This window comes from Globicephala melas, chromosome 2 (assembly GCF_963455315.2).
Source record: "Globicephala melas chromosome 2, mGloMel1.2, whole genome shotgun sequence".
Taxonomy (NCBI): Eukaryota; Metazoa; Chordata; class Mammalia; order Artiodactyla; family Delphinidae; genus Globicephala; species Globicephala melas.
Genome location: NC_083315.2, coordinates 30,667,518 through 30,691,024, shown reverse-complemented (window position 1 = coordinate 30,691,024; position 23,507 = coordinate 30,667,518). Strand labels below are relative to the sequence as shown.

Genomic DNA, 23,507 nt, shown 5'->3' with positions numbered 1-23,507 from the left:
AATTCGAATTTTGGTGCGTTTAATGTTGTCCCAGATGCCTCTGAGACTGTCCTCAATTCTTTTCATTCTTCTTTCTTTATTCTGCTCTGCAGTAGTTATTTCCACTTATTATCTTCCAGGTCACTTACCCATTCTTCTGCTGCAGTTATTCTGCTATTGATTCTTTCTAGAGAATTTTTAATTTCATTTATTGAGTTGTTCATCATTGTTTGTGCTCTTTAGTTCTTCCAAGTCCTTGTTAAACATTTCTTGTGTTTTCTCCATTCTATTTCCAAGATTTTGGATCATCTTTACTATCATTACTCTGAATTATTTTTCAGGTAGACTGCCTATTTCCTCTTCATTTGTTTGGTCTGGTGGGTTTTTACCTTGCTCCTTCATCTACCGTGTGTTTGTCAGTCTTCTTATTTTGCTTAACTTACTGTGTTTGGGGTCTCCTTTTTTCCAGGCTGCAGGTTCATAGTTCCTGTTGTTTTTGGTGTCTGCCCCCAGTGGCTAAGGTTGGTTCAGTGGGTTGTGTGGGCTTCCTGGTGGAGGGGACTGGTGCTTGTGTTCTGGTGGTTGAGGCCGGATCTTGTCCTTCTGGCAGACAGGACCGCATCCAGTGGTGTGTTTTGGGGTGTTTGTGACCTTATTATGATTTTAGGCAGCCTCTCTGCTAATGGGCGGGTTTGTGTTCCTGTCTTGCTAGTTTGGCATAGGGTGTCTAGCAGTGTAGCTTGCTGGTCGTTGAGTGTAGCTGGGTCTTAGCGTTGAGATGGGAGATCTCTGGGAGAGCTTTCACCATTTGATATTACATGGAGCCTGGAGGTCTCTGGTGGACCAATGTCCTGGACTTGGCTCTCCCACCTCAGAGACACAGGCCTGACACCCAGCCGGGGCACCAAGACCCTGTCAGCCACACGGCTCAGAAGAAAAGGGAGAAAAAAAGAAAGAAAGAAAATAAAAAGTAATAAAGTTATTAAAATAAATTTTTTTAATTATTAAAAATTAAAATGTAATAATAAAAAAGAAAAGAGCAACCAAACCAAAAAACAAATCCACCAATGATAACAAGTGCTAAAAACTATATTTAAAAAAATAGAAAAGAAAACAGACAGAACCCTAGGACAAATGGTAAAAGCAAAGTTATACAGACAAAATCACACAAGGAAGCATAAGCATACACACTCACAAAAAGAGAAAAAGGAAATATATATATATTTTTTTTTAAAAAAAAGGAAGAGAGCAACCAAATCAATAAAGAAACCTACCAATGATAGTAAACTCTAAATACTAAACTAAGATAAACATAAAACTAGAAACCAGTCAGTCGCATACAGCAAACCCCAAGTCTACCATTGCTCCCAAAGTCCACTGCCTCAATTTTGGGATGATTCGTTGTCTATTCAGGTATTCCACAGATGCAGGGTACATCAAGTTGATTGTGGGGATTTAATCCGCTGCTCCTGAGGCTGCTGGGAGAGATTTCCCTTTCTCTTCTTTGTTTGCACAGCTCCTGGGGATCAGCTTTGAATTGGCCCTGCCTCTGCTTATAGGTTACCTGAGGGTGTCTGTTCTTGGCCCAGACAGGACGGGGTTAAAGGAGCAGCTGATTAGGGGGCTCTGTCTCACTCAGGCCGGGGGGAAGGAGGGGTATGGAATGCAGGGCAAGCCTGTGGCAGCAGAGGCCAGCGTGGTGTTGCAACAACGTGAGGCGCGCCGTGTGTTCTCCCAGGGAAGTTGTCCCTGGATCACGGTGCCCTGGCAGTGGCGGGCTGCACAGGCTCCCGGGAGGGGAGGTGTGGATAGTGACCTGTGCTTGCACACAGGCTTCTTGGTGGCTGCAGCAGTAGCCTTAGCGTCTCACGCCCGTCTCCGGAGCTCATTTAGGCAGTACTCTGAATCCCCTCTCCTTGCTCACCCGGAAACAATGGTCTCTTGCCTCTTAGGCTGGTCGAGACTTTTTCCCAGACTCCCTCCCGGTTAGCTGTGGCGCACTAGCCCCCTTCAGGCTGTGTTCACACAGCCAACCCCAGTCCGCTCCCTGGGATCTGACCTCCGAAGCCGGCGCCTCAGCTCCCAGCCCCCTCCCGCCCCCGCAGGTGAGCAGACAAGCCTCTCGGGCTGGTGAGTGCTGGTGGGCACCGATCCTCTGTGCGGGAATCTCTCCCCTTTGCCCTCCGCCCCCCTGTTGCTGCATTCTCCTCTGTGGCTCAGAAACTTCCCCCCGCCCACCCCCTGTCTCCGACAGTGAAGTGGCTTCCTAGTGTATGGAAACGTTTCCTCCTTCACAGCTCACTCCCAGAGGTCCAGGTCCCGTTCCTATTCTTTTGTCTCTGGTTTTTCTTTTTTCTTTTGCTCTACCCAGGTACGTGGGGAGTTTCTTGCCTTTTGGGAATCTGAGGTCTTCTGCCAGCGTTCAGTAGGAGTTGTTCCACATGTAGATGTATTTCTGATGTATTTGTGGGGAGGAAGGTGATCTCCACGTCTTAAAGGAAAAGAGGTCTCCCTCTTTTCCTTTATGTGTAGCTAGAGGTTTATCAATTTTGTTTATCTTTTAAAGAAGCAGATCTTTATTTCATTGATATTTTCTATTATTCTCTTAGTCTCTATTTCATTTACTTCTGATCTGATCTTTATGATTTATTTCCTTCTACTAACTTTGTGCTTGTTTTTGTTATCCTCGTTACTTTGGTGTAAGGTTAGGTTGTTTGACATTTTTATTATTTCTTGAGGTAGACTGGTAATGGTATAAACTTCCCTCTTATAACTCATTTTGCTGTATCCCGTAGATTTTGGATCATTGTGATTTCGTTTTCCTTTGTCTCTAAATATTTTTAAGTTTCATCTTTGACTTTTTCAGTGATCATTAGTCGTTTAGTAGCATATTATTTAGTCTCTACATGTTTGTGTTTTTTGAAGTATTCTTCTTCAAAATTCAACTTCAAAATAGTTGATTTTTACTCTCATGGATTTTTGGTGAGAAAAGATGCTTGATATGATTTCATATTTCTAAAATTTACTGAGCATTCTTTTGTGGCCTAGCATGCAATCTATAATAGAATATTCCATGTGCACTTGAAGAATACGTGTTCTGCTGGTTTAAATGGAATATTCTATGTGTCTAATAAGTCTACCTGGTCTAATGTGTCCTTCTATTCCACAGTTTTCTTACTGATATTTTTGCCAGGATGATCTGCCCCTTGAAGTAAGTGAAGTGTTTAAATCTCCTACTATTATTGTGATACAGTCCATTTCTCTATTTATATTTCTTAATATTTAATTATGAATTTAGGTGCTCAAGTGAGTATTTTGAAAACTTTGCTCTGAGAGAGAGAGTATCAGGGTCTATGTCTGGATGAAAAGGAATTTTTCTGGAGTGCCATAGTCACACATGAAGAGGGCATATTCCTAAGAAATGGGCTGAGGTTGTGGGGACAGACTAGAGGTGTGACATTCCACACCAATTTCTAATTGGTCCTAATATGTTTTAATATTATTCTTTTTAAAAAAAATTTATTTTATATTGGAGTATATTTGGTTTACAATGTGGTATTTTTTCAGGTGTACAGAAGTGATTCAGTTATAAATATACAAAGATATATTCATTTTCAGACTCTTTTCCCATATAGGTTATTACAGAATATTGAGTAGAGTTCCCTGTACTATACAATAGATCCTTGTTGATTATTTTATATATAGTAGTGTGTATATGTTAATCCCAACCTCCTAATTTATCACTGCCCCCCCCAACCATTCCCCTTTGGAATCCATGGATTTTTTAAAATTGGATTATAATTGCTTTACAATGTTGTGTTAGTTTCTGCTGTACAGTGAGGTGAATAGCTATATGTATACATATACCTACTCCCTCTTGGACCTCTCTCCCCCCCATCTCACCCATCTAGGTCATCACAGAGCACCGACTTGAGCTCTCTGTGCTCTACAGCAGGTTCCCACTAGCTATCTATTTTACACATGGTAGTGTATTTATGTCAAACCTAATCTCCCAATTCATCCCACCCTCCCCTTCCCACACTGCGTCCACACGTCCATTCTCTGCATCTGCATCTAATCCTGCTCTGCAAATAGGTTCATCTGTACCATTTTTCTAGATTCCACATAATGTGTCAATATACGATATTTGTTTTCTCTTTCTTAGTTCAGTCTGTATGACAGACTCTAGGTCCATCCACATCTCTACAAATGACCCAATTTTGTTCCTTTTTATGGCTGAGTAATATTCCATTATATATATGTACCACATCTTCTTTATCCGTTCCTCTGTCGTTGGACATTTAGGTTGTTTCCATGTCCTGGCAACTGTAAATAGTGCTGCAGTGAACATTGGGGTACATGTGACTTTCTGAATCATGGTTTTCTCAGGGTTTATGCCCAGTAGTGGGATTTCTGGGTCATATATTAGTTCTATTTTTAGTTTTTTAAGGAACCTCCGTACTGTTCTCCACAGTGGTTGTATCAATTTACATTCCCACCAACAGTGCAAGAGGGTTCCCTTTTCTCCACACCCTCTCCAGCATTTATTGTTTGTACATTTTTTGATGATGGCCATTCTGACCGGTGTGAGGTGATACCTCATTGTAGTTTTGATTTGCATTTCTCTAATGATCAGTGATGTTGAGCATCTTTTCATGTGCTTCTTGGCCATCTGTATGTCTTCTTTGGAGAAGTGTCTATTTGCATCTTCTGCCCATTCTTTGGGTTGTTTTTTTGGTATTGAACTGCATGAGCTGTTTATTTGTTTTGGAGACTAATCCTTTGTCCGTTGCTTCATTTGCAAATATTTTCTCCCATTCTGAGGGTTGTCTTTTCATCTTGTTTATGGTTTCCTTTGCTCTGCACTCTTTACTTAGGTCCCATTCACTTATTTTTTTAAATTTCATTACTCTAGGTGGTGGGTCAAAAAAGATCTTTCTGTGATTTATGTCAAAGAGTGTTTTTCCTATGTTTTCCTTTAAGGGTTTTATAGTGTCTGGTCTTACATTTAGGTCTTTAGTCCATTTTGCATTTATTTTTGTGTGTGGTGTTAGGGAGTGTCCTAATTTCATTCTTCTACGTGTAGCTGTCCAGTTTTCCCAGCACCACTTATTGAAGAGGCTATCTTTGCTCCATTGTAAATTCTTGCCTCCTTTGTCATAGATTAGATGACCATAGGTACGTGGGTTTATCTCTCGGCTTTCTATCCTGTACCACGGATCTGTATTTCTGTTTTTGTGCCACTACCATACTGTCTTGATTACTGAAGCTTTGTAGTGTAGTCTGAAGTCAGGGAGCCTGATTCCTCCAGCTCCGCTTTTCTTTCTCAAGATTGCTTTGGCTATTTGGAGTCTTTTGTGTTTCCATACAAATTGTAAAATTATTTGTTCTAATTCTGTGAAAAATGCCATGGGTAATTTGATAGACAATGCATTGAACCTGTAGATTGCTTTGGATAGTAAAGTCATTTTCACAATATTGAATTTTCCAATTCAAGAACATGGTATATCTCTCCATCTGTTTGTGTCATCTTTGATTTCTTTCATCAGTGTTTTATAGTTTTCTGAGTACAGATCTTTTGCCTCCTTAGGTAGTTTTATTCCTAGGTATTTTATTCTTTTTGTTGCAGTGGTAAATGGGATTGTTTCCTTAATTTCTGTTTCTAATCCTTCATTGTTAGCTTATAGGAATGCCAGAGATTTATGTGCATTAATTTTGTATCCTGCAACCTTACCAAATTCATTGATTAGTTTTAGTGGTTTCCTGGTGGCATCTTTAGGATTTTCTATGTATAGTATCATGTCATCTGCAAACAGTCAGAGTTTTACTTCTTCTTTTCCAATATGTACTTCTTTTATTTCTCTTTCTACTCTGATTGGCCACTAGTAGGACTTCCAAAATTTTGTTGAATAATAGTCGCCAGAGTGGGCATCCTTGTTTTGTTCCTCATCTTAGAGGAAGTGCTTTTAGTATTTCACCACTGACGATGATGTTTGCTGTGGGTTTGTCATATATGGCCTTTATTACGTTGAGGTAGTTTCCCTCTATGCCCACTCCAGAAGAATTTTTATCATAAATGGGTGTTGAATTTTGTCAAAAGCTTTTTCTGCCTCTATTGAGATAATCATATGATTTTTATTCTTTAATTTGTTAATATGGTGTATCACATTGATTTTGTGTATATTGAAGAATTCTTGCATTGCTGGGATAAATTCCACTTGATCTTGGTGTATGAGCCTTTCAATGTGTTGTTGGATTCTGTTTGGTAGTATTTTGTTGAGGATTACTGTATCTATGTTCATCAGTGTTATTGGTGTGTAATTTTCTTCTTTGTGACATCTTTGTCTGGTTTTGGTATGAGGGTGATGGTGGCCTCATAGAATGAGTTTGCGAGTGTTCCTCCCTCTGCAATTTTCTGGAAGAGTTTGAGAAGGATGGGTGTTAGCTCTTCTCTAAATGTTTGATAGAATTCACCTGTAAAGCCATCTGCCCCTGGACTTCTGTTTGTTGGAAGGTTTTTAATTACCATTTCAATTTCATTACTTGTGTTTGGTCTGTTTATATTTTCTAATTCGTCCTGGTTCAGCCTTAGAAAGCTATACCTTTCTAAGGATTTGTCCATTTCTTTCAGGTTGTCCGTTTTATTGGCATACAGTTGCTTGTAGTGGTCTCTTATGATCCTTTGTATTTCTGTGGTGTCATTTGTAATTTCTCCTTTTTAATTTCTAATTTTATTGGTTTGAGTCCTCTTCCTTTTTAAAATTTTATTTATTTATTTTTGGCTGCATTTGGCTTCATTGCTGCAGGCAGGCTTTCTCTAGTTGCAGAGAGCGGGGGCTACTCTTCGTTGCAGTGCATAGGCTTCTCATTGCGGTGGCTCCTCTTATTGCGGAGCACGAGCTCTAAATGCATGGGCTTCAGTAGTTGTGGCATATGCACTCAGTAGTTGTGGCTCACGGGCTCTAGAGCACAGGCTCAGTAGTTGTGATGCACAGACTTAGTTGCTCTGCGGCATGTGGGATCTTCCCAGACCAGGACTTGAACCCGTGTCCCCTGTACTGGTAGGCATATTCCTAACCACTGTGCTACCAAGGAAGTCCCCCTTTTCTTATATATAAATTTATTTATTTATTTATTTATGTCTGCATTGGGTCTTCATTGCTGTGTGTGGCTTTCTCTACTTGCGACATGTGGGGGCTACTCTTCATTATAGTCCACAGGTTTCTCATTGCGGGGGCTTCTCTTGTTGCGGAGAACGGGCTGTAGGCGTGCGGCCTTCAGTAGTTGCAGCACACAGGCTGAGTAGTTCTGCCTCGTGGGTTCTAGAGTGCTGGCTCAGTAGTTCTGATGCACAGGCTTAGTTGATCCACAGCATGTGGGATCTTCCCAGACCAGGTCTTGAACCCATGTCCCCTGCATTGGCAGGCAGATTCTTAACCACCTAGCTACCAGGGAAGTCCCCTGTATCTTTTTTTTGTGATGATTCTGGCTAAAGGTTTATCAATTTGTTTATCTTCTCAAGGAACCAACTTTTAGTTTTATTGATCTTTGCTATTATTTTCTTCATTTCTATTTCATTGTTCTGATCTTTATGATTTCTTTCCTTCTACTAACTTTGAGTTTTCTTTGTTCTTCTTTCTCTAGTTGCTTTAGGTGTAAAGTTAGTTGTTAATTTGAGATTCTTCTTGTTTCTTGAGGTGAGCTTGAATTGCTATAAACTTCCCTCTTAGAACTGCTTTTGCTGCGTCCCATAGGTTTTCGATCGTCATGGTTTAGTTGTCATTGGTTTCTAGGTACTTTTAAATTTCCTCTTTGATTACTTCAGTGATCTCTTGGTTATCTAGCAGCGCACTGTTTAGCTTCCATGTGTTTGTGTTTTTTTACAATTTTTTTCCCCTGTAATTGATTTCTAGTCTCATAGCATGTTGGTTGGAAAAGATGCTTGGTACGATTTCAATTTTCTTAAATTTTCCAAGGCTTGGTGTTTGAGCCAAGATGTGATCTATCGTGGACAATGTTCTGTGTGTCCTTGAGAAGAAAGTGTATTCTGTCACTTTCAGGTAGAATGTCCTATAAATATCAATTAAAAGTATCTGGTCTAGTGTGCCATTTAAAGCTTGTGTTTATCTTCTGTCTGGGTGATCTGTCCATTGGTGAAAGTGGGGTGTTAAAGTCCCCCACTATTATTGTGTTACTGTCAATTTCCCCTTTTATGGCTGTTAGCATTTGCCTTATGGATTGAGGTGCTCCTATATTGGGTGCATAAATATTTACAATTGTTACCTTTTCTTCTTGGATTGATCCCTTGATCATTATGTAGTGTCCTTCCTTATCTCTTGTAAGTCTTTATTTTAAGGTCTGATATGAGTATTGCTACTCCAGCTTTCTTGTGATTTCCATTTGCATGGAATATCTTTTTCCTTGCCCTCACTTTCAGTCTGTATGTGTCCCTAGGTCTGCAATGGGTCTCTTGTAGACAGCATATGTACAGGTCTTGTTTTTGTATCCATTCAGCCAGTCCGTGTCTTTTGGTTGGGGCATTTAATCCATTTACATTCAAGGTGATTATTTATATTTACGTTCCTATTACCATTTTCTTAATTGATTTAGGTTTGTTTTTGTGGGTCTTTTTCTCTTGTGTTTCCCACCTAGAGAATTTGCTTTAGCATTTGTTGTAAAGCTGGTTTTGGTGGTGCTGAATTCTCTTAGCGTTTGCTTGTCTGTAAAGCTTTTGATTTCTCCATCAAATATGAATGAGCTCCTTGCTGGGTAGAGTAATCTTGCTTGTAGGTTTTCCCTCTTTCCTCCCTTTAAATATATCCTTCCACTCCCTTCTGGCCTGCAGAATTTCTGCTGAAAAATCAGCTGATAACCTTATGGGGATTCACTTGTATGTTATTTGTTGCTTTTCCCTTGCTGCTTTTAATAATTTTTCTTTGAATTTAATTTTTGTTTGATTAATATGTGTCTTGGTGTGTTTCTCCTAGGGTTTATCCTGTATGGGACTCTCTGTGCTTCCTGGACTTGGGTGACTATTTCCTTTCCCATGTTAGGGAAGTTTTTGACCATAATCTCTTCATATGTTCTCAGACCCTTGTCTTTCTCTTCTTCTTCTGGGACCCCTATAATGCGAATGTTGGTGCGTTTACTGTTGGCCCAGAGGTCTCTGAGACTGTCCTCAAGTCTTTTCATCCTTTTTTCTTTATTCTGCTCCATGGCAGTTATTTCCACCATTCTATCTTCCAGCTCACTTGTTCGTTCTTCTGCCTCAGTTATTCTGCTATTGATTCCTTCTAGTGTATTTTTCATTTATTATGTTGTTCATCACTGTGTTTGTTCTTTAGTTCTTCTAGGTCTTTGTTAAACATTTCATGTATTTTCTGAATCCGTGCCTCTATTCTGTTTCCCAGATTTTGGATCATCTTTACTAGCATTACTCTGAATTCTTTTTCAGGTAGGTTGCCTATTTCCTCTTCATTTATTTGGTCTTGTAGGTTTTTACCTTGCTCCTTCGTCTGTAACATATTTTCTTGTCGTTTCATTTTTTTTGATGGGTGGGGCTGTATTCCTGTTTTGCTCGTTGTTTAGCCTGAGGTGTCCAGCGCTGGAGTTTGCAGGCAGCTGGACAAAAGCTGTGTCTTGTTTCTGAGATGAGGACCTTCAGGAGACCTCACTCTGATTAATATTCCCTGGGGTCTGAGGTTCTCTGTTAGTCCCGTGGTTTGGACTTGGTGCTCCCACCACAGGAGCTCAAGCCCAACCCACTGTATGGGAACCAAGATCCTGTAAGCTGTATGGCGCAGCAAAAGAAAAAAGAAGGAAAAAAAAAGAGTACAATAACAAAAAATAAAAAATTAAATTTAAATTAGGGAAATAAAAAATATATTAGAAAAAATATAAGTGAAACAGTAACAACAAGTTAACACAGAAGCACAAGAGCAAAAAACAAAAACAAAAACTGGAAAAGGCCTTAACTGTGGGGGTGGGGCTTAGGCGGGGGCAGGGACCTACGCTAAGGACTTGTGCCACTGGCAATGGCAGCATGGCTGGAGGGGTCGTTGGAGTGTGGAGTGTAGAAGTAAGGCCCTGGGTGGGGGTACGTGGACAGGGCTTAGGCTCAGCGCACCTGGAGGGGCCCTCTGAGTACAGAGGATCAGGCCCGGGACCGCAGCAGGGTCCCAGGGCCCAAGTGGGCAGGGGAAACGCCAGCCGCATTCCCTTCCGATCCTCCCATGTCCCTAGGGTATCTCCCCGTACCCGTTGCTCCCCTCACCATGGGTGGGCCCCTCTGGGCATGGGAACCCCTCCTGTCCCCCAGCCGCCCCTCCAGGGCACTGGTCCCATCCTGCCTCCACTTCTCCTCCCCTGTCCGCCCCCCTCCCACATCCTACCCGGTTGCTCAGGGGTTCATCCCGTCCCCTGAGGTGTTCGTTGTCCCCCACCAGTGCCTGGCAGGTGCCCAGTTATGTGATTCAGTTATAAATATACAAATATCTATTCATTTTCAGACTCTTTTCCCATATAGGTTACTACACAATATTGAGTAGAGTTCCCTGCACTATACAGTAGATCCTTGTTGATTATTTTATATACAGTAGTGAGTATATGTTAATCCAGCCTCCTAATTCATCCCTCCCCTCCCCTTTCCCCTTTGGAAACCGTAAGTTTGTTTTTTGTTTTTAATTCAGGCATATTTATTGAAGATAAAAAACTAGAAATTAATAAAAGAGTAAGTGGATTTCCACAAATGGCTAACACAAATGCCCGAGTTTGTTTTTGAGGTCTGTGACTATTTCTTTTTTGTAAATAAGTTCATTTGTATCATTTTTTAGATTCCAAATATAAGTGGTATCATATGATATGTCATTTTCTAACTCACTTCAATTAGTATACTTATCTCTAGGTCCATTCATGTTGCTGCAAATGGCATTATTTCATTCTGTTATGGCTGAATAGTATTCCTTTGTGTATGTGCACTTCTTTATCCATTCATCTGTCGATGGCTACTTAGGTTTCTTCCATGTGTTTGCTATTTTAAATAGTGCTCAATGGACATTAGGGTGCATGCATCTTTTGGAATTAATGGTTTTCTCCTTATGTATGCCCAAGTGTGATTACTAGATCATATGGTAGCTGTATTTTTAGTTTTTTAAGGAACTTCCATACTATTCTCCATAGTGGCTGTACCAGTTTACATTCACACCAACAGTGTAGGAGGGTTTCCTTTACTCCACACCCTCTACACCATTTGTTTGTAGACTTTTTTGATGATGGCCATTTTGAACAGCGTGAGGTGATACCTCATTAGAGTACTGATTTGCATTTTTCTAATAATTAAGGGATGTTGAGCATATTTTCATGTGTTTGTTGGCCTATATGTCTTCTTTGGAGAAATGTCAATTTAGGTTTTCTGCCCATTTTTTTATTGGGTTGTTTTTTTGATATTGAGCTGCATGAGCTGTTTGTGTATTTTGGAGATTAATCCTTTGTCCGTTGATTCATTTGCAAATATTTTCTCCCATTCCTAAGACTCTCTTTTCATCTTGTTTACGGTTTCCTTTGCTGTGCTAAAAGCTTTTAATTAGGTCTCATTTGTTTATTTTTGTTTTTCTCATTACTTTAGGAGGTGGGTCAAAAAAGATTTTGGTGTGATTTATGTCAGAGTGTTTTGCCTATGTTTTTTTATTTTCCTGTATGCGGGCCTCACTGTTGTGGCCTCTCGTGTTGCAGAGCACAGGCTCCGGACACACAGGCTCAGTGGCCATGGCTCACGGGCCCAGCCGCTCCGTGGCATGTGGGATCTTCCTGGACCGGGGCACGAACCCGTGTCCCCTGCATCGGCAGGCGGACTCTCAACCACTGTGCCACCAGGGAAGCCCTGCCTATGTTTTCCTCTAAGAGTTTTATGGTGTCTGGCCTTACATTTAGGTCTTTAATCCATTTGGAGTTTATTTTTGTGTATGGTGTTAGGGAGTGTTCTAATTTCATTCTTTACACCTAGCTGTTCAGTTTTTCTAGCAACACTTATTGTAGAGGCTGTCTTTGCTTCATTGTATATCCTTGCCTTCTGTTATAGATTTGGTGACCACAGGTGTATGGGTTTATCTCTGGGCTTTCTATCCTGTTCCATTGATCTGTATTTGTTTTTGTACGAGTACCATAGTGTCTTGATTACTGTAGCTTTGTAGTAGTAGTATAGTGTGAAGTCAGGGACCCTGATACCTCCAGCTCCATTCCCCCACCCCCACCCGCCCCACCAAGATTGCTTTGGCTACTCAAGGTGTTTCCATACAAATTGTAAAATTCTTTGTTCTAGTTCTGTGAAAAATGCCACTGGTAGTTTGATAGGGAGTACACTGAATCTGTGGATTGCTTTGGGTAGTATAGTCATTTTCACAACATTGGTTCTTCCAGTCCAAGAACATGGTATATCTCTCCATCTGTTTGTGTCATCTTTGATTTATTTCATCTGTATCTTATACTTTGCTGCATACAAGTCTTTTGCCTCCTTAGGTATGTTTATTCCTAGGTATTTTATTCTTTCTGTTGCAGTGGTAAATGGGATTGTTTCCTTAATTTCTCTTTCTGATCTTTCATTGTTAGTGTACAGGAACGCAAGAGATTTGTTTGTTAATTTTGTATCTTGCGACTTTACTAAATTCATTGATTAGCTCTGGTAATTTTCTGGTGGCATCTGCACAAACTGCAGATTAAATCCCCATAATCGGCCCATGTTATGTTTTTCTAAAACTATAAGGGAGGAGACAAAACCATATACAAGTTGGCCCTAAGGAACATGAATAAACACATACATCCACATACACTTACAGGCACAGTGGGAAGACTCCGCCTTCCCCCCCTTCTCCTGCTCTGTCTTCTGCCAGGATGCACTGGCAACAGGGGCTCACTCCAAATCCCCCACCCCCACCAGGACCAACGCGGCAGCAGGCAACTGGGTGATGAGGATCAGTGTGCAGGATTTTAAACTAGGATTATGAAGTTAAACAATACTAGAAATAGCGGGCAAACAGACCAAACCAGCACTTTATTTTAAAAAGTTTTATTCTGCAGATTTAGAAATTTGAGATTTTTTTAATAACTGCAAAAGAAATTCAGTCACACCTACTGATTAACAGAATGTAGCGGTGTATTATCTAAACAGAAATTGTGCTGATGTGCCACAATAAATTGTCTATTAGTAAAAAAATACACTTTAGGGCACAGCATCATATCACAAATTACAATAGGGATACTTTGCAAGAATTTATTCAAACTAGAGAATTCTGAGTAACTGTATCTTTTGAATGCAGCATTTAAAAATGTAACAACTCTGTGCATTCTTTTTCTTAAAAAACTGACCTTGTGTGTGTCATAGAAATGCTGCTTTATTGCTGCAGAGGTCAAAGTTCAAGGCTCAAGAGGTACAGGAGAGAATACAAAGGTAGCCTTAAGAAACTTGGTTTTGTTTATGTATAAAAAAGGTAAAGTTTATAAAAGTTAATTTACAAACCAAGAACAAAGTGGTATGCACGCCTTATGTACAAGCATCCTTAAAACATCAAAAGTTTTTAAATGCATAGCCTAAAAAAAAAAAAGAGAGAGAGAGAAAAAACAACCACTGCCCCTTGCCAAACAAACAAAACAAAAAAAACCCCACCCCAAATCACACCATTATTTTCTTCTGGGTGATTACACATTTCTGAAACCACCAAATCCACAATTCACTCAATCTTTTCATGATACAGTATCTAGATGTGCACAAAAGCCATAAAACCTTAGTAACACACAGAACGATCTAAGAATTAAAAAAAACACAAGGGTAAGGCATTCCTGCTGGTTAGTATGTCTATGGTGATATGGTTAACTTATAGATCCAAAGAGGCCACAGAACCAGTCTCACATGCTTTGGTGTCCTTCCCTAAGAAAAATGAGTTTTCATATACAGTAAGTAATTGTCTTCACTTGCCCCGCCCCGCCAAAAAAAAAAAAAAAAAAAAAAGCTATAAATTCCTCTTGCTGTACATTTCTGTTAAATCCACTACACTGGTTATACATTTGAGGTGCTTTTTAAAAACGTGTGATTACCTCATGCATAATAAAAATGTGTATGCCAGGCCAGGGCCATAATAAAGTCTGAAACAGTGTACTTTGGAAAGAACAAAACTCAAATGCACCCCATTTACTGGCTGGTATTTTAACGGAAATCAATATGTGAAGTTAAGCAGTGACCATATAAAAGTACAAAACTCATTACAAAGCATCACATCGTGGAGCCTGTAGCCAACACCGACCCCCAACATGCAGCAGGCAGCATGTTTCCCAAGCACGGTTCAGGGGATGTTCACTCAGCCTCTCCAGTTCAAACAAAGCGTGTGATACTAACACACTGCAGTGTCAATTATAGGAAAAGTATATAATACTTGATGGAGTGGTTCCATTTAGATTTAGTAAGTTTAACCCAGTTTCACATTATTTAATCAAGTTCCTATATTTTAAGAATTAAAAGTGGTCAATCAAGACAGAAACACAGTTTGCTCCAACAAGATAATTTGGATCTCCAGGAAGACACTTGTTTTGCCAGGTTTTAGGATCACCTACGAGAGAAAAAAAAGTTCATGTCATTTCTGGTTGGTTAAACTGCTATCTGTAATGCTTTGCAATCATGGGACAAACACAAACATATATATTTAGATACAACTTTCCTCTATTTCTTCAGCATACCGCACTTGTACCAAAACTCTTAGTGCTATATATGTACTTCATTGGAGACCCACTGGAATCTAATGATCCAAAAGCTGTTGCAGATTTCTCGTTTATTTTTTATGTTTTCAAGTTTGAGCCTTTTAAAAAATGAATAAAAGTTAGGGTGATCATGTGCCTGGGACAGTTCCAGTTTGCCCCTGAGTATTATTATTAAGAGTACCCTTCTTGGGCTTCCCTGGTGGCGCAGTGGTTGAGAGTCTGCCTGCCAATGCAGGGGACGCGGGTTCGTGCCCTGGTCTGGGAAGATCCCACATGCCGCGGAGCGGCTGGGCCCATAAGCCATGGCCGCTGAGCCTGCGCGTCCGGAGCCTGTGCTCCGCAACGGGAGAGGCCACAACAGTGAGAGGCCCACGTACCACAAAAAAAAAAAGAAAAAAAGAGTACCCTTCTTTCACTTTCAAAAGTTTAGACAATAATTATATGATTACCCCATTTGAGCTGAGTATGAGAACACATTTCTCACACTTGACAGACCAAATGAAACCCTCAACACTGCAGAATTCGGTTAAGGAGCCTCCTCCCCTTTACAAAAAAAAAAAAAAAAATCATTGAGACTGGGCCAGAGATTCTTAGCCCTGATCCTGCTGTACAACAAAACCATTCATGATGCTTCCAAAGTCATTGAACTGAGTAAGACTGAAGCAGGGCCTGGGCTTTGGAGTTTTTAACCAGCTTTTAACCAGGTGATTTGAGATTTGCAGCTACAGCTAAGGAGCCCTGGCAGTGGACTCAACGTAAAGAAGGCTGGGACAGCCATACACCTCTTGTGTCCATGGTAAGTGACAGTCAAAGCTGCTGCCTGTAAAGCAACAGTTCTCCACCAGGAGCAGTTCTGCCCCTCAGGGGACAATGTCTGGAGGCAATTTTGCTTGTCACAACTGGCATCTAGCGGGTGGAGGCCAGGGAGGCTGCTAAACACCCCACAGGGCCAAGGCTGAGAAGCACTGCAAACTGTAAGCTGTCCGTTACCTAAGCAACATCTGAGTCATGGTGGGCTCAGCAGTTTAAAACAGAGGGGTTTAACTTCACAGGTACATGTGGGCTTGTGCCATACTGCAGATAAATTGTTTAGGCAATGAGATAGTTACGACAACTCTTGGGAAAAACTTTATCTTTAGGTTCAAAATTCTTTCCAATATACTAATAAATGCTTCTTGGAATTAAGTCAGTAGCTATCAAAATCTACCTTGACTTTTTAAAACAGAAATTTATAGTAGCAAAAGCATTCCGAAGCCACACAGAATTACATAAAATTACATTTCTCTTCTAGGTGTACATACTCAAATTTAACACAGGAAAAAGTAAGTTGTTTCAATCTAACAAAATAACATGTTCTGTGGCACAAAACAAATTATACGAAGCATACTGATTTTTTTCGTATCTGGAAAAAAAATCGCTTATAAAACAAGTAACAACATAGTTACTTTAAGGACCCTCAACCTATTTTGGGTTAGAGGACGATCACAGCCCACACTAAAACCTGACTTTTGGAATATATGTTTTAAATGCAGTTTTATTAATTTTAATTCATTAGTTCAAACTAGGCTAATAAAATGTTTCTCAGTGGAGTTCCTGAAGAACTTTTCCCAGAAAATGGGGTAGTTGTGAATGAATATATGTAATATTTTATGTTGGGTAATATTAAAATATGTTCTTTACACCATAAAACTCTATTTCATACTGTACCAAACTAAAACTGTATAATGCTCATCTGATTTATCAAAAATTCAGAAGAACTTTAAATTCTTTTTTTCTACATCAGGTTCAATTAAAGTGTTCTGTGCCATAAATATAGAAAGTTCTGACTTTAGTCTAACTGACTTAGTCACCCAAGGAAGTGAGAAATGTGAAAATGCAATGGAAGCTTTGAAGTTATGATCTTGACAGCAATAAGCCATTTTAAAAGTGTATTAGAGAAGTTATTTTGAGTTTTACATGGAAAAACCATGGCCAAGTATGATCACAGTGTAAGGTCTTTTATCTTTCAAGTTTCTCTAGTGTGTGTGTGTATACACACACACACACCCCCCTACAAAGTATATATATATATACTTTGTAGACTGACAAATAGTAACCAAAAATAGAAATTATTACATAAAGGAATCAAATCATTTTAGTATAAAGATGAAAATGCATATATATGTAGGACAATATCAATTCTTCCACCTCATCTTAAAAATTCTGACAGAATAATTTTGTTGAACACCAAGAAACAGTCAACCTTTGGCCAAATCATCAATGTTTACAAGGCAGAAGCTTCTCTACCTTTCAGTTTTCATTTACAATATATGTACCACAAATAAACTCCAAAACACTGGTGATGCCTACAAGGCCACAGGAACAGAGGGAGGAATCTGTGCACAGACAGCACGGGTAGCTCCGTCAGCCCACGGGTCAATCAACGACAGTACCCAAAGCCCCCAAAGGACAGAGTGAAGACAGCATACCCGACGAGGAGTCGGATGATTTTAGAGCAAAAGACCAACCGTCAGGAGTCATGGACGCACAGTGTGGTAAGCGCAGCTCCACGGGCTTCAGGAACTTGAGGCCATGGGGCCCGCACATCACTAAGGGGCTCAGCAGGGTCTCACCTGGGGCGGGGGGAGAGAGGTTAGACGGCTGGCTTCCTTCTAGACCCACGCCCTCCTCACCCTCCTTCTAACCATATGCTTTAAAGCCAAAGACGGTTAGTTCTCTGTAGTAGCACTGACCAAGAAAAATGTAACAGGAGCCACAGATGTAACTTAATATTTTCCAGTAGCCACATTAAAAAGGAACAGTTGAAGTCAATTTTAATATTTTATATAACCCAATATATCCAAAACATTATTTCAACATGTGAGCAATATACTGAATCTTTGAAGCTGGTGTGTATTTTACACTTCTAGCCCGTTTCAATTAAAACAGCCACAATTCAAGTGCTAAACAGCACAACGTTGCTGGTGGCTACTTCATTCAATCACAGCATTCTTATGGTATAAGACATACTCAAACATTTTACAAATGTTACTTATATCTTGTGTTTTTAATGTTGTATTTGCTACAGACGTGGTTTAAGAGATTCACGCAGGAGGGCCAACATGTTAGTATTCTGGCAAAATGTACGAAAATGAGCTAAAATAATGTATTTAAGGAAGCAAAGCACTGCTAAAATATTCTAAAAGACGTTGCAACATGGTTCATTATCATTTCATCCTGACAGATCTGGAAGACTGTGAAAAATAAGAGCATTCCTAGATTCCTGAAGCAGCTCAGAAACACACACCGCGACAGCCGATGGGGATGCTTCCTCCTCTGCAGCGTGTTTACTTGTGCTAGGTCTGCGCAGTGAGGAAGATCTGACCCGAGAGCCTTGCATTCCACCAGCAGGTGGCAGCACAGAGCAAGGCCTTTGGAGTGGGTGTTACCTAATTCATCTCTAGAGCTGCAAGGCAGGAAGGAAGGACTCAAAGACAAAAATCTGGTGAGGTCGGCTAAGACTGGCGACTGGCTGGCAGGTACAGTAGTGCCCAATGACCCATCCCCTATTGTCACCGTCACAGTAAAGGTAGCACAGGCTCCCCTCTCCACAGTGCTCATTAGAGAGGCCCTCCCTTGTAGAAGGAACTTGAGGGCAGCCAGGGTGGGGGGAGAACAGAGGTCTAGGGTATCCTGTCTACTGAGCACAATAAGCTTTGAAAAGCACACAGGGCAACTCGAGTTATTGAAACTAAGCAGGAAATCACACACTCACCTTTCTCCTTATCCAAAGGCGGGAGGATGCTGTTGTCTCGGCAGACCTTGAAATAGATTTCCTGCTCGACTCCCTCAGGAATGGCTCCTTGTGGGATAATGATACTAACGCCGGTCTCTATGGAGCTCAGCACCCCGCCGTTGCTGTTAAATACGCCGCGGGCGGTGGCCACCACAGTGTGACCATCCTCATCTTCATCCTCTTCTACAGCTGAGGGACTGAGAGTTCAGAAATGGCCAATGAGTACATTCCTAGTCACATACAGGCACTTTCACTGCTAGTCTAGTCGGTGGTTTCATTCTCTTTCTCTCTCCATATAATCAAGCAGTTACTTACTTTAATAAGTTTTCAGTGACTGACAGACTTTACTCACAGGGATAACTAAGCATATTCTTCCTCGAGAAGTCAATGTCATTTTTAAAGGTAATAGTCACGTTTCCTTCATTACTGATTTTTTGCGATCAGAACATGTAAGGCCTGATACAGTGCTCACCCAATATTTTACAGCCATGAAACTGGTGTTTTAAAACTGATGGCACATCATGGTTTAATTGGTAGCATGTTTTTTCCTTCTTAGTGATACGTAAGACAGTGGTGCATCTCACAACTGATGGCATCTTAGACCTGATAAAATACACTAATTAGGCTCGCTCTCTCCTGAGGATTTCTGGTGTGCATACTATGGCCTTCCCTCCCCACTCCCTAAGCACAGACGCCCAATTCCATGAGGTAATAAAGACTCTGGTGTGGGCAATCGCTCATGGAGAGGAGATGGTCCATTCACGCGGTTCACACAAAGACGCCTGAGGCAGAGGGGATGTGGTACCAAATCTCCTTCAAAAGTGCAGGCTCTCAGGACTTCCTTTTTTTTTTTCCCCTCAGGACTTCTTGAAGCAAAATTTTGAGCCAGGACTAAAGGTGAGCAGAAAGATGGGCCAACAAAATGAAAGTGAGTGCAGGGAGCTGCGGCTTCACTCCTCCGTGGCCAGAGCGGTGGGCATGGGCTCCCCGGGGCAATGGTACCGCGGGGCCCCTGTGAGGGGGCCGCTCCTCCACATCCCCTGGCTGGCCTGTCCTTCCGCTCGGGAGGCAGCCTGCCGGTGGCCCCCGAGTACTTTCTGCGTCAGTGGCTTAGGGAGGTTTCTGCATGGCCAGCACGGGTCTTGTCGGTCACTGTGCAGATGAGGGGAGGGGTGTAGGGAGTGTGGCTCCAGGCAGGCTGGGTTCATCTCATTTGCTCAGCCATCTGACCAAAACTATTAAGAAAGCTCTTTTTTAAACAACCATTTTGAGGTTATTACATCTTCTTTTCAAACTCACTGCTGAATAAACAGTGGATGAGGAATACAGATACTCTATTATTTTTGAGATATTCTCCAAACGTGCTGCCCCAGCTGGAGGTCAGAGGTCATGGGAAGCCAGGGCCGGTTAGGAGTCTGGCTCTGAGGTCAGAAGTCAGACCAGTGGCTGGGTCTAGGCTCCCTGAGCATGGCTGTGTGACCCTGAGTGAAATACAGTGCCTCTCAGCCTGGGTTCTTACACAATGGAGATAATGAGCACCAGCTTTAGTGCCTCTTGCAGAACCTTTAGTCATTCCAACATTTTGGACAGCACCATTCAGCTTAAAGTTTGAGTTGAAATCATCAGTCAGGTTCCCAAAACTACACCCAACTCATGTGAGAGACATCACCAGGCCAAGAAAAAGTCTTACCTCACGGGCACAGCTTTAGGCCCTGTGCTGATACTGTTTACTTGATATTTAGGCTTATTATCTGTGTGGACAGAGAACGTCTCAACTCCACTGTCAAACTCCGGAGGCTGCGTGGAACTGTGTGCTTTCACCAGAGTTTTCGGAGAAGTGGGGGCTTTGGAAGACAAGTCAGGTTTATGTGCAGTTTCGCTCGTCAGGAGATTGTGACTGAATTTAGGACTTTCAAACTTGCGTTCAAATGGCCGCGCAGAACTTGTATATGGTTTTGGTGTGAATCGATTGTATGCTGGAGTGATCGTTTTCTGAGTCTGTTCGGCCCCGTTAGCTGGGGCTTTATCTGGGAAACTTTTCTGGGGATAGAAAGCAGACTGGGCAGCGTCTTCTCGGTTGGCTGGTCTGTAAGCTGCTGGCTTATTCTGAGATGGAGGTGGGTCTGGTTTGGACACTAAAGAGCTCTGAAAATCCAATGACATGGAATTACCTGTAAAACACACACATATAAGTATTTCAAAAACTTCCTGAAAACAGCTACTGAATACTATGTTGTACATCAAAACTAATATTATAAGTCAACTATACTTCAATAAGAAAAACAATAAAGTACATTCGGTGGCTTGAACAAAAAAAGCATTACAAACCCATCTCTAACTGACTGTAATGGTTTGTGAGATGGAAAAGATGTTATAATGGGTCAAGAATAAAATCTATCCAGATGAGTAATTCATTCATGAAAGTTATCAACAAGTGATTCTGTGGGAGACCGTGGTGACCATGTTTAAACTAAGTTTTTAGGAATAAACCTTGAAACAACTTTTCATCCATACAGAAAACAAAAACCAAAACGCCCTTCCTGACACAAGTTCTAACAGTCATCTGATGTCCCTCTCATCTTAACCTGTCCTGGTGTCAGAGTCAATGACTGACTGGGTCTGGGTCAGCAGTCTGAGGACACTCTTGACCCCTGGTGGCTGTGTGTGACGCTGAGGGGCCAGGAGGTAGCAGGGACACCTGGGACAGTGTTCATGTACCTGCTGCCTGGAGTCAGGGTCACGTGGCTGGGAGTCCTGGCCTGCAGAGACTGGCATCGGAGTGACCCCGCTCCAGTGTCCACAATAAATTAGAAACAGAATGACAAAACTGGCCATGTTAAAAAAAAAAAAATCAGTACTACAAAACTCACCATAATTGAAGTTAAAAAAGAAAAGTCACAGATTGGCAGAAGCTATGTACAACACATATAACTGATTTTAAAAAAAATTAGGATCCAAAACCTATGAAGAATACCTATACATCCATAAGAAAGAATCAACCAATAGGAAAATAGGCAAAGACCTGAACAAGCAAAAACGCAAGTGAAGACTAGACTAACCACTAATCATACAATAAGATACTCAACGTCACTATTAATTAGGAAAATGCAAAACAAAAACAAAAAACATCATTTCACATCCATTAAATTGGCAAAACTTACAAGTCTGGTAATGCCAAGCATTGGCAAAGATGTGGAATAACAGAAATTTCCATGTACAGATCTTCTTCGACTTCCCAGGGGAGGTTCAAAGTAAAAAATGTGCTTAATACACGGGACCTACCAGAATCGTAGCTCAGCCCAGTCTCCCTGAACGTGCTCAGAATACTCTCACTAGCCTACAGTTGGGCAAGATCATCTAACACAAAATATTATAATAAAGTGTTAAATATCTCATGTGATCTATTGCATACTGTCCTGTAAGTAAAAAACAAGACTGGCTCTCTGGGTCCAGGACAGTTCAAAGTGTGTCAGTTATTCACCCCCGTGATGCAGCGTCTGACTGGGGGCTCTTCTTACAGCCGCTGCCCAGCTTCACGAGAGATTGTATTGCTTATTGCTAACCTGAGAAAAGATCGAAATTCGAAGTAGTTTCTAGTGAATGTGCATCGCTTCTGCACCATGTAAAGTCAAACCGTCATAAGTCAGGGACCCTCTGTACCGCTGGTGGCAGTGCAAAATAGCACCAACTGAATTCTATGAAATAATTAAGGAAAAAATCATATCAGTGCTATACAAACTCTTCCAGAAATGAGAGAAAGAGGGAACACGTCCCAGCTCTCTTTCATGACTCTAGCACAACTTTGATACCAAAACCAGACAAGGACATTATAAGGAAATTATAAACCAAAGCTCCTTGTGAACATAGTAAGATAACTTATTACAGAAACAAAATGAAGGAGACAAATCTTAGGATCGTCTTCGTGCGTTTGGCCCTCTGTATCTGCGGATGCAGAGCCCATGGACACAGAGGGTCGACTGTACTACACCAGTTACACGGGGGACGTGTGTATCCGCAGATTTCAGTGTGCGTGGTGGGATGGGGGTGAAGTGGTGGTGGTGGTGGGGGTCCTGGGATCAGTCCCCTGCGGATACTGAGGGACAATGTACATACAAGAAAAAAACAGTTGACAAAATGCTTTCAGCAAACTAGGACTAGAAGGGAACATTCTAAACATAATAAAAGGCACCTACAAAAACCCCTACAGCTAACATTGTAACGGTGAAACATTCAATCGTTTCTCCCCACAATGGGGAACTAGCAAAAGATGTCTGCCACCATCATTTCAACTCAACATTTTACTATGATGTCTCAGCCAGTGCAAAAATGGCATAAGGTTTGGAGAGTAAAAATTTAAACTTTATCGGCAGACATGATAGTGTGTAAAGAAAATCCTAACATAAAGTAGTATCAAATTATACCCCTGGGATTGGACTCCTACATAAATACAGAGGAGCACTGTCTCTAGGAGCAAAACATCACCAGGAGATGGGTGAACTGTGGTGTATCCTTTGAAAGCACCAAATGAGAAGAGAGATGTTGGTTGGGAGGGTGGAGGCAACAGTCCCTTCCAGGACGTCTAATGGCTGTGGAGCTGGGAAGGTGGCATGAGGCAGTGGCACTTACTGGAAGGCAAAGGGAAGGATTATGGGGAAGGGGAGAGGAAGATGAAGGAAGCAGGAGAGCGGGGAGAGGAGCTGGGCCAGTGGCCCGGGAAGAGAGGCAGTTACTGCTCAGAGATGTGAAGGAGAAGACGTGGGTGCACACGCAGGGACGCCACCCTGAGGTGAGCGCTCTGGAGCTGATGGGATCTATCTTGATGAGCCTCCGCCACAGAACACAAATGCAAAGACGAGGTGCTCAGGGACACGTATTATGTGAAACTCTACGGCCGCCCTATATCCACATGCGAAGACGGACATCACCATAATTTTTACGAACCACCATTCAAACATTTAGTTTTGGGCATACTGGTAAACAAAAACTACTTTCAGAAATTAAGCTATGTTAA

The 23,507-nt window shown here is 41.4% G+C and overlaps 1 protein-coding gene across 6 annotated transcripts in view; it reads right to left on the bottom strand.

The window, feature by feature from the left end:
* Positions 1 to 13,029: 13,029 nt before the first annotated feature.
* Positions 13,030 to 23,507, bottom strand: part of TJP1 (tight junction protein 1) — a 255,520-nt gene continuing 245,042 nt past the window's right edge. For 3 of the 6 annotated variants that reach the window (XM_030878391.2, XM_060293720.1, XM_030878396.3), the window contains 4 exons: positions 20,187 to 20,667; positions 18,476 to 18,693; positions 17,190 to 17,333; positions 13,030 to 14,573 (listed from right to left, as the gene is read on the bottom strand). In XM_030878391.2, coding sequence (XP_030734251.1) covers positions 14,479 to 14,573; positions 17,190 to 17,333; positions 18,476 to 18,693; positions 20,187 to 20,667 — 938 coding nt within the window. In that variant the 3' untranslated portion in view covers positions 13,030 to 14,478. The remainder of the gene's footprint in view (positions 14,574 to 17,189; positions 17,334 to 18,475; positions 18,694 to 20,186; positions 20,668 to 23,507) is intronic. The other 3 variants (XM_030878393.2, XM_060293721.1, XM_060293719.1) reach the window with 2 other exon arrangements.